The 15,924-nt window shown below is 41.5% G+C and overlaps 1 protein-coding gene across 1 annotated transcript in view; it reads right to left on the bottom strand.

Annotated features, from left to right (window-relative positions):
* LOC144890814 (NT-3 growth factor receptor-like) overlaps positions 1-15,924 on the bottom strand; it is a 104,449-nt gene that overhangs the window by 70,823 nt on the left and 17,702 nt on the right. The window contains exons 6-8 of the mRNA XM_078772655.1: positions 6,769-6,914; positions 5,141-5,282; positions 2,791-3,093 (exon numbers count right to left, since the gene is read on the bottom strand). Of these exons, the coding sequence (XP_078628781.1) occupies positions 2,791-3,093; positions 5,141-5,282; positions 6,769-6,914 (591 nt within the window). The remainder of the gene's footprint in view (positions 1-2,790; positions 3,094-5,140; positions 5,283-6,768; positions 6,915-15,924) is intronic.

Raw genomic sequence — 15,924 nt, 5'->3', positions numbered from 1 at the left:
AAATTTTGAATTTTTCCTGGTTGGTGGTGATGCCTCACTTCCCTCTCTGCAAACCTTGATATAATCACTGGCAGGTCAAACTCTTAGGATATGTCTTTCAATCCTAACAAATCTCACATTCTCCCTTTCCCTCTCTCTCTCTCCAAAAGCACCGTCTGGCAAAATCTCGCATCTACTTTCTTAACAATCTTCTTGAAGATGTTCAGAAACTCAAACTTTTTGGTTGCGCATCAGCCTTGACCTTTCTTGGGCAAACCACAGTTCTAAGTTGGCCTCCTAAGCTGCCGACTGGGCATCCTCTGTCGTGTGTAAAGTCCTTTTTTGGTGTACCTGAACTCTTATCCACCTATAATAAGACCTTCATCTGCAACTTGGCTTTGGAGGACTTGGGAATGGGCTGATGTCCCTGCTTCTCACCTTACACAGCTTGATGCCATGGAAACCAAGGCCTTCAAGATCATTGGAATCTCCCATGATGAAGCTGAGTCTCTGGGCCTATCACTTTCACATTTCAGACAGGTTGCTGATGTCTGTCTTCTCACGGCTCCTTTCTGGTCTTGCACCCTCTTCTTTTTCCATGCTCTGTCCCCTCAGGTTTCTGCAGGGCAGACAGGCAGCAACCTGCCTGCCAGCAACCACCTTCTTAATCAATGTGCCCAACACCTTCCCCACAACTGACTCAAACTAACAGCTCTATCGTTCTTCTGTGGATCCTTTCTTAAACAACGATGTGCATTTGCTGTTCTCTAATACTCTGTTACCTGTCTCGACTCCAACGAGCTGTTAAAAATATCCGTTAATATCTTGCTTATCTGCTTTGCCACTCCCAATACTATTGGATGCATATTATCCGACACTTGCCCTGCTGTATATAATTCCTTAGTTTTCCTAGCTGCTTCTTTACTTCCTGCACTCATACTTGCATCTCCTCTAAAAGTCCTTGCTCACCTCCGAGCTAGATACTCTCAGTCATTGGAAGTTCCCCGTGACTATTTTTGTGTAAATGTAGAAGCAAAATAATAATTTAATAAGCCTGCCATCTCACCTCCATCCTCCACCAAGTCTCTTCTACTTAAGGGGTCCACACTTACCTTAACCTGTTCTTTGCCCTTTATATACTTCAGGAATGTCTTGCTGTTCTGATTAATATTTTTGGCCATATGCTTATCATATTCTATTTTGGCTTGTGAGTTGTATTCCAAATCTTTTGAACCCTGAGCTCATTGGACCTCCTGCTCCTCCACCCTGGGTTCCCTGGAGAAAAATCACTGAAAAGTTGAAATTTGTTTCGTTTCAGTTTCTGCCTGTAAAAATGTATTTCTAGCCATGTAATTACAAATAAATGATATTTTGAATCATAGACGGTCTTACTTTCTTCTTTTTTGAGTTGATCGCCAATACTATACTTTGTGTTGCCAGTCAAAATGCAGTTATTGCCTGGCTTTCCTGAGCAGTGTCGATGCAGACTGAAGATTAGGTGCAATGTAACAGAGCGGCTAATTGCTCAGGAAGTTGCTCGTGATATGTTTGTAAACAAGAGAAAAATAGCCTTAGACCATGCATCAAACGAGCTCCGTTACGAGGCTTAGGCCAAGAAAATAAATAAATAAATAAATTAAGCATGTGGCGGCTGGTAAACTGGACGCGAGGATTCACAGGGTTCACTGCCTTCTTGAAATCAAACAGCTGTAACCTACTATCCCAAACTCCACATCTTAACAATAGGGCTGCACATACTTTGTTGTGGTCACTATCCCCCAGATGCTCTCCTACCTCCACCTCCTCTGCCATATTGGGACCATTGCTTAAAAACATCTAACGCCACACATCTTTTCTTTTTCTTTTTTGTATACAAGATCGAGGCTCGTGTAAGAGCTAACATTAATCACAAAAAACATAAACGGACATATAAAACATATAATGGAGGGAGCGGGAGACTAGATGGGGAAAGAGGAGGAAGCACACAAGTACAACATTTGAGAGCAGGGACATCGGGAGATCTGTGGGAGGGAGAGGGCTTGGGGCGAGGAGACACGAAAATGGGGGGGAGGGGTGAGAGGTACAAAACACATGGACACTGCAAGGACTTCCAAGAGAGAAGTCGGTATTTCAAAAAAGTGGATCTGGGGTGAATTAATGGGGGTAGAAAAGATCAAGGTTTTGGATGGTGGAAGATAAGAGATGGTTGTGAACAGCTGTTAGGGAGGAGTGGGACCTGGATGGAGGAGTGGGATTGAAGAGAGTGAGGGAGTTTGTTCCAGAGGCGGGAGAAAAGAGGAATGGAATTTCCCAAAAAATCAAAAAAAAAAAATTCAACATTTTTCAAAAATAAATAAATAAATAAATCTCAATGTCCTCCTTTCCTTTTGTATGCAGCACATGGCTGCTAGTTGTATCATTTGCAAGGACTGTGCTGCTGATGCAGTGCACCTTGGAGGCGAAATCAGGAATTTGGAATTTGTTCAGGGTGCCAGTTATGGCTCGCCTACTGTTGGCAAAGGACACTGTGGGATCATTAACTTCCACCAACTAAAGGCAGCAGATGAGTCGCCCAGTTTAACGTCCATCTAAGCCAAGGGAAGGCACACATTGATGAATCGCCCTGCCTGTGAAACACCAGGATGAGAGTTTATGGCTAGCTGGGCTAAGATCCAGGGTAGACAGCATAGAGGCGAATGTGCTCAATATGCCATTTGAAAGAAACATCTGCAGACCCGTTTTGAGAAGAAAAGGATCATAACTTTCCTGATAAGATAGCACAACAACTCCCTTCGCTGCGCACATGCTCACCAGGCGGTGTGCTGAGGAAGTGGCAGAACACAGAGCGGCTGTGTGCTCCGAACGTGTTGCTTGCATGGAGAGTGTAGTTCCCATTGTCATAGTGTGATGGAAGTTCCAGCTGCAAACAGCCCTCGTAGGTGCCGTTTCCATGCTCCTCGTTTATCACCGTGTATCTGACGCCATCTTTCTCGGTCAGAAACTCACCATCCCTACTCCAGTTGAGTCCAGGAGGTGGGTTTCCTCGCACCATGAAGGGAATGCACCAGTAGTGCAGTTGTACTGCCTCTTTTAGGGACACGATCACAGGTGGGACTGCATGACAGGGAGAAAGTGTAAAAAAACACCAATTATATACACCCTCAAACAGTCGTTTTTTTTTTTTTGGGGGGGTTTTTTTTTACCTTTTGTTCTTTTTATGATTGGGTACAAATCTCAACACCATTTCCTTTCTGTCCCTTCTCCTCTTGCACTATTTTTCTCAGAATTTTTCATGCTCGTCTATACAACAGGAAATATTTGGTCGTACCTCTCAATTGTACAACTTTTACGAACCGGTGAACCGGCATGTCCGTTTTTTTTTTCCCCAAGTCTTTGACGAACCGGTTGGCCATGTCTGACGTTTCACCGAAGGGGACAGGAGTTTGTGAATTGTTCAGGGTGCCAGTGATAACTCATCGACTCTTTGCAAAAGACACCTCGGGATATTTAACGTCTACCGACTGATACCAACAGATGAGATACCTGGCTAAAAACGAATCCTTGGGATGGCACACTTTGTGATGCCACTCTCTGCAGGTGAAACACCACTCCGACAGTTTATCAAGTCCGGAATCAAACTCAGAGGAGACAAATCACAAGTCAGGTGTGATACATCTGCACCATGTCGGATTATGTGATGTCATTATCAAAACTTTGTCGATATGATATGGTTCCAACATTATCCTTTACTTTATTTACTTTCTCTGCTTACATTTGCTCACAAAAATGTAAGGTTGCCGACGATTATTTGATGCTTTGATGATATGAACTTTCATCAGCATTACATTTCTCAGGTGCCCTAAAAAGGCCAACCTCTGCTTTGCGGGGAAAAATGGCCTCTAAAGGTGGTTCTTTTAAGCTGCGACGAGCAGCTCTATGAGAGGACTGCGTTGTTGTTCTTGTTGTTGGGGTGCCTTTTTACCTGCGACAAGCAGCTCTATGAGAGGACTGCGTTGTTGTTCTTGTTGTTGGGGTGCCTTTTTACCTGCGACAAGCAGCTCTATGAGAGGACCGCGTTGTTCTTGTTGTTGGGGTGCCTTTTTAGCTGCGACGAGCAGCTCTATGAGAGGACTGCGTTGTTGTTCTTGTTGTTGGGGTGCCTTTTTAGCTGCGACGAGCAGCTCTATGAGAGGACCGCGTTGTTCTTGTTGTTGGGGTGCCTTTTTACCTGCGACAAGCAGCTCTATGAGAGGACTGCGTTGTTGTTCTTGTTGTTGGGGTGCCTTTTTAGCTGCGACGAGCAGCTCTATGAGAGGACCGCGTTGTTGTTCTTGTTGTTGGGGTGCCTTTTTAGCTGCAACGAGCAGCTCTATGAGAGGACGGCGTTGTTGTTGTTGTTGGGGTGCCTTTTTGAATAGCGCATGCGCATACACTCGGACGTGCGTTGGTATGAGGTAAGAACATTGCGGACTAAAATCGCGATTTCTTTGAAGAAACCAGAATAAATTTAGCAACAAAGACAACATGAATGTTTTCATATCAATGTCGTTTCACACAACTTTTTTTTTCTTTCAAATCACTTTCACCACACCACACAAAACAGAACCACAGAACCACACCCACTTTCAAATCCCCTACCGACCAAGCCCGTTTCAAATTATCCCTCTGCCACCCAGAATTAACATTAATAAATAACATTAATGAATTAATATTAACATTAACAGAAATAACATTCACGTCCATACATTATATGTAATCAGTTGATGAAGCATGTTGCGTCGCAAAACAAAGGACAAGACCAGAACTGAAAGACAAAAAGATGCTCGTGCATGCGTATAATTTAATGACTTGTCGAATTTGGTAGCGCATATTGCAACGGATATCCTCATGATTCTACACGTCACAGCTGGTGACCACACTGTGGTAATTTTTCTCTTGTTCTTTTTCAGCATTACTTTTCTCAAAAGTATATCAATATGCAAGATATTCCTTGAGCCACTTTATTAAAATAAATAAATAAATTAAAAGAACAACTTTAACAAACAGATAAGTTAATTTGTTTTGAAACATTTCCAATTTATTGATACATTCAAGCACATCCACGATTCTTCACCGAAAGAATCATAAATCATATTCACTGAATGAATCACAAGTCACTCACACAACACGCTGAGACGTGCCTCGGCCCAAGCCGAGCCCAGCGGGTTCTTTGCGACACACGTTAGGGACTGCCCGTTGTCCCGAGATGTTACGTTCACAATTTCCAGATTGATGGTGTCGACGGACTCGAGCGTATTCACAACCTGTGACCGAGGAACACATAAACCCGTCGGTCATTTACTCTTTTTTTTAACGTTTCTTTGATTTTATTTACATATTTGAAACTCATTATCTAAAAACTTTGTTTTCAACTTCAATTCAGGGTTTTATTATCAAATCATCGCAGCCAGAAGCTGAATTGTGAATGATTTACAATATAAAATGACAATCAAGATAATGGGGAAAAAAATAGCCATGACTGCAATAACATCTACAAATAAATAAAATGAATTAAAAAGTACGACTTATTTTAAAATGAATTACAAGTACATATGCAGACATGTATAACATGAAAAATAATGATCGATACAATAATATGAGGTCACAATAATTCCAATAATAAGTTACAATAATAGTATATGATGTAAGTTATAAAATGCATAAACCAATATAAAGTTATGTCAAGACAAAAAAAAAAGATTTCCAGAAATGTTTATATCTTTTATGCAATTCAAGACCGCCCGAGTGGAAGAAGTACTTAAGAAGAAGAAGAAGAAGAAGTACTTACAAATTATTACCTCCACCACCAAAGGTGGGTGGCGGTTCTGTTTTCACCCCTGTCTGTCTGTATGTCCATTTGTGAACAAAATATCTAAAATAGTTGTGGACGGATTCGGACGAAATTTGGCAGAGATGTTGTGTATGTGACAAGGACGAAATGATTAGATTTCGGTGAAGATCCGGATTCGGATCCGGCTACTAGAATTTTAAAAGTGATTCTTCACCATTGGGAGATTGGGCCAAAACGATACATAGCAGGATATCTCAAAAAGATATGGACGGATTTGAGTGAAACTTGGTGGACCGGTTGGGCGTCTGACAATTACGAATCAATACCATTTTGGTGAAGATCTGAATGTGGATTCGCATATGGGAATTATTTAATTTTTTAAATGATTCTTCACCATTGGAAGATAGGGCCAAACACGATACATAGCAGGATATCTCAAAACGTTATGGACGGATTTGAACGGACAGGTTCGGTGTGTGACATGGACGAATAGATTCGATTTTGGTGAATATCCAGATCCAACAATTGTTTCAGTGATTCTTCACCATTGAGTGATAGATAGGGCTAAAGACGATATATAACACATTATCTCAAAACGTTGTGGACGGATTATGATGAAACTAGGTGAATGAGTGGGGTAGGTGACAATATCAAGCCGATTAGATTTTGGTTCATGTCGGATCCAGATCAGTGGGATACAAAAGGTAAACTGTTCAGCCTGGCAGAGGTATGCTCTCTACCAAGTGCCATTCTAGTTCTACGTGCAGACATTTCTATTGTGATGGTGCTGGGAATGAATATCATAATAGGATCAAATGAAGTATTTTATCCATAAAAGTATTAATGAAACAATCATTACCTTTTATCTTTACTGCCAACAGAGACCGCTAGTAAAGATAATACCCAGGTGACAAACTTGCCACAAAGCCTCCGATGAAGTAGGCTACAAGTTACATTACCTCATAGGTAGTCCTGTGCAAGTCCAGTTGGCTCCACTCAAGAACAGGATGAGGATGCCCAGAGCTTTTGCAACTCAGGTTTGTGCTCTCGCCCTCCCGAAGCGTTAGTTCAAAGGATAGGAGGGTCAAGTTAGGTGCTCGGCCACCTGCAATGAGTGAATTGGAATATCAAAGGCAAATCATTTTCCAGTAGTTCCATTCTAAGTGTGTGCCGAACCCCCCCCCCCCCCCTGGTTTTATCATTTCCAAGGGTCGTGGTGATGATGTGGTGCTCCCCTGTAGGTTAAGGCAATAATTTTAAAGTTGTTCAGGGTGTAGGAGAAAACTTGCTAAAACCTCATCAAAAGGTATTGTGGGATATTTAAGGTCCAACAACAATCAATAATGAAATTCAGCTGAGACAGTTAAAGATGAATGCACTACCTCGGAAGTATCCTGCCAGCTCATAATTTCCTTAAATGTGCAGTCACACTATAACGTATAGCAGTAACTTATGCCGACGTATGTGAATTTTCACCAACACGCTGGTGTACGTTGACATAATTTTGGGGTAGGTTTGGTATAAGTTGTATACGTTAAAAGCACGCTGGTATAAGCTGGCATACGTTGTTGTACGCAGAGGCCAAAATAAATTTTTGTGCATGCACAAAAATTTTGGGCATATGCCGACGTCCTCTTCATAGGTTAGGCATACGTTAGGCATATGCTAGACATACGCTAGACATACGTTAAATACGTTAGAGGTAGGTTACTCATACGTCGAGATACGTTGGCATGAAGGTGTACCGTACAGCTAACTTATTGATAACCTATGAGTAACTTACTTCTAACCTATATCTAACCTATATCTGACGTATCTGCAACGCATATTGACGTATTCAGACGTATTAGACGTATGTCTGACGATGGAGTAACTTATTGAACGTGTTTCTACCGTACAACTAGCGTATTATTGGCGTTTTGCCAGCGTTTTGCGGTCACTGTATATATGGGGGCCTGTGAGTAGCTCACCATCACTTCTCCACCCGTCATCAGAGAAGATGGAGGATCCTGAGAGGCTTCGACAAGAATACCAACTCGTCGTTCTCCAACATCAGTATGACATCATCGAATTGGCACTTCACCAGATCCGTGCCAATAGGATGAGGAGGAGAAGAGGTCAACGACGGGGGAAGGTCTGGGTCAGACCATGGATCGGCGGCTTTGGACGATGATGGTGAGGATGATGGTTGTAGATGTGTTCTTCTTGCCTCTACCTCGACCCCTGGCAGACGTCTCGGTTGCTGTCTTCTTCGTTTTCTTGGGTGCCATGTTGATGTTGATAGCTTGCGGTACTGTAGAGATCGGTGCCGTATTTATGCAGAACGTCACGTGATCGTCGGCAACACGCCGAGCACGCTGCGCATAGGTTTCTCATAAGTTACTCATACGTTGGGCATAAGTCGAGAACGCTGGACATACGCTGGCCATACGCTGTGATACGCTGTGATAAGTTATATATAAGTTAGTGATAGGTTACTAATAGGTTAGACATACGCTATGTATACGTTCAATACGTTATGCATACGCCCAATTTATTCATGCTGTAGAATTTTCGATGCTTTTTTGGGCGTATGCCGACGTGTTGACATTATTTTATGATTTTTCATACGCTAGATATAAGTTTCTCTAAAACGTCACAGTGTGACTGCACCTTTAAGAAGATGAGGAAATGAGAAGGTTTTGGATCAGAAAATCACTCAGAAAAAAAGATTTCAATGAATGGTGCCTCTCGCCATTTGCTACTAAGCGAGTGACAAAGTTTGCCAAACTTGGGAAACTTTGTCACGTACAACTTCAACGGAAACAGTTGAAGTTGTTGCAAAGCAAATCAGAAAGTTTTGATGAAATTAAATCAGGTTATTGCAGATGAAAATTCACATTGTTATACACCGATCATTGATTAGGAACAAAATGCAACAAATGTTCACATTTTTGCTGGTTATATATATAGTGAAAATTTGATGCACAAATGAATGTCAGGTCGTATATCAATTTGTTATCCATGACCTAATGTCCTTGTGACCAACATAACGAATGTACAAGTTACTCCATGAGCACAAATTGTTGAGCATCCCAAAAATAAAATACATGGTATTCGTATAATATTTACCCTGCGCAGTCTTGAAAAGGACTTGATGCGAGCAAACTCTTCTATTTTCTTTCATCCAATATGGCTGCCAGACCACGAGACCAATAATGTAATCTTTTTCAAACCATATTTCCCATGGGTAGTTGATCAATTTGTTAAAGGTTCGCATTGATCAGTCAAGCGGTTTCAGAGAAAAGGATTTTCAAAGATTTTCACTTTGATCCAATATGGATGCCAGTCCACGTAACCGATGACATCATAAATTTACATTCTCCAATATAATTGTTGCATAGATTATGCTCGAGAAATTTCAAACTGATGCGACTAAGCATTGTACTTGTTGACTTATGATGTCATAATTAAGGCATCAATGACATCATCGTTAGCAAGTTTTATTCCCCATGCGAAGTTCTTTGCAATGAGCCACGTTTCAATTTTTTCTGTGGAGTGGTTTTGGAGATATAGAGATGCAATGTTTTTCGTTTTTTTCCAAGATGATGCCTGTACCATGTGACCTATCACGTCATAATCATCATCATTTAAAACTTCTACAGGAGGAGGTGCTCCTATGGAGAAAATTTATTGTCCATTGGACTAACAGTTGTAGACAAAAGAAAATTTATACTGATCGGATGAAGCGTTGTACTTGTCAAATTATGACGTCATCATGAAGGCACCGATGGCATCATCATTAACATATCTTATTCCCCACGGGGAACACTTGACAATGAGCCATGTTTACATTTTTTCCATTGAACGGTTTCGGAGATATAGAGGTGCAATTTTTTTTACAATATGGCATCTGTATAATGAGATGTATGACGTCATAATTATCACTAGAAAATTATACATGAGTTGGCGCTCCTATGGTGAAAATGTATTGTCAATCGAACTGACGGTTGACGAGAAAATGAATTTTTTAAATGCAAAAACATACAACATACGTACGCATGTACGCAACCGTGCGCTTAACCACGCTTTCGCTTCGCGAGTACAGGGTAATAACAGTAAAATATGTAGAACGACATGGTCCTTACTCAGTTTACCTGGGGTGCTAGGGGTACCCTTATCCATCCAGAGTACCAGAAAATTGTCGAAATATTAAATTTTGGGGGTATCTTTTGAAATGGTTAATTGTTTTCATTGTCATTTGTAATTAAAAATGTACCTGTACCATACTGTATTCACAGAGCGTTGGTACTGCTGAAGCAGTTTATTGGCTGGGTTATACTGGGTGGTTTGCCATTGCCATCCCAGCGTTGTTTGTCCTTCCTTCATCCTTTTAAATGCTGAGCATAAAGCAAGGAAGCAGAGCATACCTTTGTTGTCCCCCGCTACTCCCTCCGACAAGGTCGGAGACGTGGGACATTAAAATGAGCTCTGTTCGACCAACCAATCATCCGTCCATGTGCTTTTGTGTACGCGATATTTCAAAAACCGTTGCACATTTAGTTTTCATATTGCAGATATCAATTCCTCATGACGTTACCTCAACCTGATTAAATCACGGTAAATTTGGCTTGTGCATGCGATATTTCAAAAAACATTGCAGATTTGGCTTTCACATTACACAGATCTAGTCCTCATGCCACCCAAAGCAGGGGATCGAGAGTAGCAGCTCTTTAATTATTATTTAAAAAAAATTAAGTCTTTGGTATAAATCTAACAGGAGTTGAGCCACCAACCTTCTAAACTCAGAGCGGACACAGTATGTACAATGCATATTGGCATCTATATGTACTGTGTATATTTGCTTATTTCCTTGATGAAAGCTCCCCCCCCCCCCCCCCTTCCCTCAGCAAGAGGGTGTGGTGCAGTAGCTAATTCTGAGCAAACGCGCATGCGCAGTCAAAGCTCCACCCTCCCCTCAGCTCGACGTGAGTGCGTCTATAAATTACGTAGTGGAACTTACATTTTATAACCACACTGAGGTGAATAAACAACGAATTGTAAGAACTGCAACTGATTAAGCTAGAGAGTTCATAGAACACGATACCCCACACAGTGTTAAAGTAAATACAGGAGCACCTTTCCGTTCGTGGGGGTTACGTTCTTGAAAATCCCCGTGAAACACAAATCTCCAAACTTAGGAGGTAATTGGGAAAATAGGGTTAAGTTAAAATTTGTACAACTGTACTCTTAATTAACGTGTGTGTGCATTGTTTTTGTGTCATTTATTTTCATGAATAAAAGAGTTATTAATAACTAGCCGAAACCCATGGAACATCCACGGAAGGGAGGATGTGGTGTATGGATAGAGTGTACCATTATGGATGGCATAGGGGATTTGCTTGTCCGAGTAAGAGTTAGGAAAAAAGATGAGAATGAAGAGTGCGTATATGAACAACGATCACCGACACCGGCACCGGCACAAATGCATGCTCTGGATTGTCCACTCAGTGGACGGCTTGCTTTCACCTTCGCCTGTCCAATCAGTGGACGGCTTGCTTCGCCTTCGCCCAGCAGACGCCAATACGATGGCGTCGTAAGATGGCGTCGTATCAGCAGTTAATCGGATGCTTTTGGGCCCCAACGTCGGCTAATTTAGATTTTTCGAGTATGTCTGTACGTGATAAACAAAGAGCGCGGTTCGTAGATCATAAATCCATTAGTGCCGTGAGCATCGGGTCACTGGGTGCGGCGTAAAAGGGATAACAAAGTCGAGTCCTTATGCTATTATTATATAGATAATAATGATAAACTTAATCCAATATTGCGATGGCAATGTTGATGTTTATGATGGTGATGATAAAGACAAGTTGATGGAGATGATGGACGATGGGAGGTTTTGAGTTAATGACCTGTGTTCATTAATTAGGTGAATAAATCCCCATTAACATTGCATAGGCATCGTACATAGCCATATTGGCGGCTTTCATTCACTCGATATGCACACATCGATATATAGCATGGTTTTTGGAAGTATAATGAAGGCGATTTGTGTCATGCAGTCTTCAAGTGTATAATTCAATTTAAATAGAGGTTTAAAGAGGCTTAAAGGCATATAAATAAATTAATTACAGGTTTTACCACCATATTATCCAGTGGCTATTCCATCACCCTATCTAATATGTTATTCATGCCTGTTATTTGTGTCCATTATGACATTCTTAAAAACAAAAAGTTTCCCGTTTGGAATGATTTTCAATTTTGTTTGACTGCCAGGCAGACAGAGGATAAAACATTATCTCACTCCTCTCTGCACATGTGGGGTTGGAACAAATTCCGAGCCAAGGTATGGTAAAACGGCAAACTTGTCTTCCTATTCTTTTTCTGATTCGTGTTCAAAATATAACATCCCATTTAACTAAATTGTTCCTCGATCATAAACTGACAAGACAGACAGACAGACATGAACAAATTGCTTAACCCCACTTTTCGCTTCGAATGCACGGGGTAATGATTGTTTAAGACAGGCATCAAAAAATAATTACAGGAAGGGTAAAGTTAAACATATTCTATACTATATGAGTTTACATTATAATATGGAAGAGCTTGAAGCAAAAGTAGATAGCAAGGAATATGATATAGTCTCAGCAAGCGAGACATGGTTTAATGAGGACATAAATTGGAGGACAGGATTAGAAGGCTAACAAGGTGTGTCGGTGTCTGTATATAAGCCCGCTAGGGGTAGTGCAGTGTTCGACCTCTTAAGTAATGATCGCAATATGGCTGAGCATTTAGGATGAAGTGACCATAACATCGTGTGTGCAAGGATTCTGTAAAGCATTAATAGATCAGGATAGTAGAGTAAGGCCACTAGATTTCAGGAAGGCAAACTTTGAGGGCATGAGCAGAGAGCTGGATGATGCACATTTGGAGAGGCTAACGAGAGGACAATCAACATCAGAGAACTGGGAAAACCTTCAAGGAGCAAATACGCATGGTGCAGAGTACTGGAAGTACTCCAATGTGGTGTAAAACCAGAGGGAGAAAGAGACCAAGGTCGTTGAGCATGGAAGCCAGGAGTGTTATACATATATGTGCATATATATATATATATATACTAGCTTGGCTCGGCTCGCTGCGCTCGCCTCACCAAGCGTCGTTACTGAGGAACGGGCTTATTTTAGCTGACGCTAATGACTGAACCTGAGTTGCTGTGTTGTCATGATTTACACCAATCATAATACAAACAATTATTTTGCACAAATGTATTTGTTGTGTTTGTAATATTACATTTTTATAGGCAATTTAGGTTGAAGATTTAGGTTGAATGTTATTTTTTCAAGAAAGAACCCCTCAGCACACACACACAGGGGGGGGGGGGGGGAGGGGGTAGGTGCAGACTGGAAGTTTGGGACGATTACACCTCACCACCACGTAATTCAAAACACCTCACCACCAAGTAATTCAAAACACCTCACCACCAAGGAATTTAAAACACCTCACAGCCATTAAAACACATAATAAAAACACCTCACCACCACAAAATTAAAAACACCTCACCACCACAAAATTAAAAACACTTCACCACCACGAAATTGAAAACACCTCACAGCCATCAAACACGTAATAAAAACACCTCACCACCACAAAATTAAAAACACCTCACAGCCATAAAACACGTAATAAAAACACCTCACAGCCATAAAACATGTAATAAAAACACCTCACCACCACAAAATTAAAAACACCTCACAGCCATAAAACACGTAAAAAAACAACAACTCACCACCACGTTATTTAAAAACACCTCACCACCAAGTAATTCAAAACACCTCACCACCACATAATTAAAAACACCTCACCACCACGTAATTATAAATACCTCACCACCACGTAAATCAAAACACCTCACCACCATGCGATTTAAAAACACCTCACCACCATGTGATTTAAAAACACCTCACCACCACGTCATTTAAAAACACCTCACCACCACATAATTCAAAATACCTCACCACCACGTGATTCAAAACCACCACAACGTTATTAAAAACACTCTTCACAACCACGGAAACAAAAGTTTGAGGGAGTCGTTAAGTGACAACACAGACACTGCCCAGATGTGTCGATATATAGATAAATGACGGCACCCGAGTTGCCGTTTTGTCATGGTTTAAACCAATCATAATTCAAACAATTATTTTGCACAAATGTATTTGTAATATACGTGATATCACATTTTATAAACAATTGAAGTCGAAAAAAAATAATTCCCAAAAAAATCCCCCCCCCAAAAAAAAAAAAAAATTGGAATTTATTTCAAAAAGAATACCCTTAGGACATACCGACGGGAGAGATATGTGTATACCAGAAGTTTGGTACGATTTCACGAAAGTTTGAGAAAGTAGTTCAGTGACAACACAACACAGGACAGACGCTGCACAGATCTATATTATAATAGCCGTAGATGATTCTGTCTGTGTCTGTCTGTTGGGCGTCTGTCCGGGGTGTGGCTTACTCGGTTTGCAGAGTAGCTCCACCCATAGCTCCACCCATTCTGGGAGAGGCTTCATATAATTATAAACAAATATCCACCATTTTATTAACTCGCCTAGCTTTGAGGCCTGTTTTGTAGGCCCGTGGTGTCTTGCTCTCTCTCCCAGTTTTATTTCAAATCAAATTCGACATATCATTTCATTTTTCACAGTCGCTAACATAGTTTTAGACTCGGTTGAAAAAAAACGGGCAGAAAATCCGATGAAAGTTGCCGTTTATAGAACGAAATGAATTCTCAAACGCCTGTAACTTCAAGGCCATTGAGTCTCTCTCACGCCTTTATCTCCAATCTAACTCACCATCTGATTTCATTTTTATCGATGGTTTTAGACTCGGTGTCAGCAATAATTGAGACCATTGCACACACGCGGGAAAATGCAGATATATTTTTAAAAATCGCGTCATGATGTATCATACACCGCCCAACATGACACCGACGGCAACATGTCGACATATATAAAAAATTCGCTTTTGCTTTTCCGTTAAGATATATTACTTTTTCGTTTGATGACAGTCGTCACAAAAACGTCAACAATGATGCCAACATATATTTCTTCGTTTTTATTTCATTCAACATTATTAGCCGGAAGTAAAATATGTTTCAGGAAATTACCGAGAGATATTTCTTCGTTTTTTTAAATTAGTTATGTGCGCATACACTTTAAATTGGTTTATTTGAAATCTTTAATTTTCCACAATATAATTTACTTGCCATTTATCATTTGATGATTACGAGACACTTCCACTTGAGGATCGTGACAATTCATGCGCTGCGTGGAAACTTCTATTTCCAAAATGAATGAGACGATCGATGAAGAACGCAGACTTGAACAGGATGTAGCAAGAAAACGAATGAGACGGGCGAACGAGTCCATCGACGAACGTCAATGCAAACTTGAACATGATGGAGCAAGAAAAAGAACGAGACGGGAGAAAAACGAGAGAAACGAGACGGGGAAAAGCCGATTGGAGAGGTGAGTGAGGCGCGATTGGAGAGGCGAGTGAGGAGCGATTGGAGAGGCGAGTGAGGAGCGATTGGAGAGGCGAGTGAGAAGCGATTGGAGAGGAGAGTGAGGAGTGATTGGAGGGGAGTGTGAGGGGCGATTGGAGAGGAGTGTGAGGCGCGATTGTAGAGGAGTGTGAGGCGCGATTGTAGAGGAGTGTGAGGCGCGATTGTAGAGGAGTGTGAGGCGTGATTGGAGAGGAGTGTGAGGCGCGATTGGAGAGGAGTGTGAGGCGCGATTGGAGAGGAGTGATTGGAGGGGAGTGTGAGGTGCGATTGGAGAGGAGTGTGATGCGCGATTGGAGAGGAGTGTGAGGCGTGATTGGAGAGGAGTGTGAGGCGCGATTGGAGAGGAGTGTGAGGCGCGATTGGAGAGGAGTGTGAGGCGTGATTGGAGAGGAGTGTGAGGCGTGATTGGAGAGGAGTGTGAGGCGCGATTGGAGAGGCGTGTGAGGAATTGGAGAGGAGAGGAGTGTGAGGGATTGGAGAGGTGAGGGATTGGAGAGGAGAGGAATGTGAGGGATTGGAGAGGAGAGGAGTGCTAGGTGGAGAGAGGAGAGTGTCAGGTGGAGAGAGG

This window comes from Myxine glutinosa, chromosome 2 (genome assembly GCF_964187855.1).
Source record: "Myxine glutinosa chromosome 2, kmMyxGlut1.1, whole genome shotgun sequence".
NCBI classification, from domain to species: domain Eukaryota; kingdom Metazoa; phylum Chordata; class Myxini; order Myxiniformes; family Myxinidae; genus Myxine; species Myxine glutinosa.
This window is presented reverse-complemented; position numbering and strand designations above follow the sequence as displayed.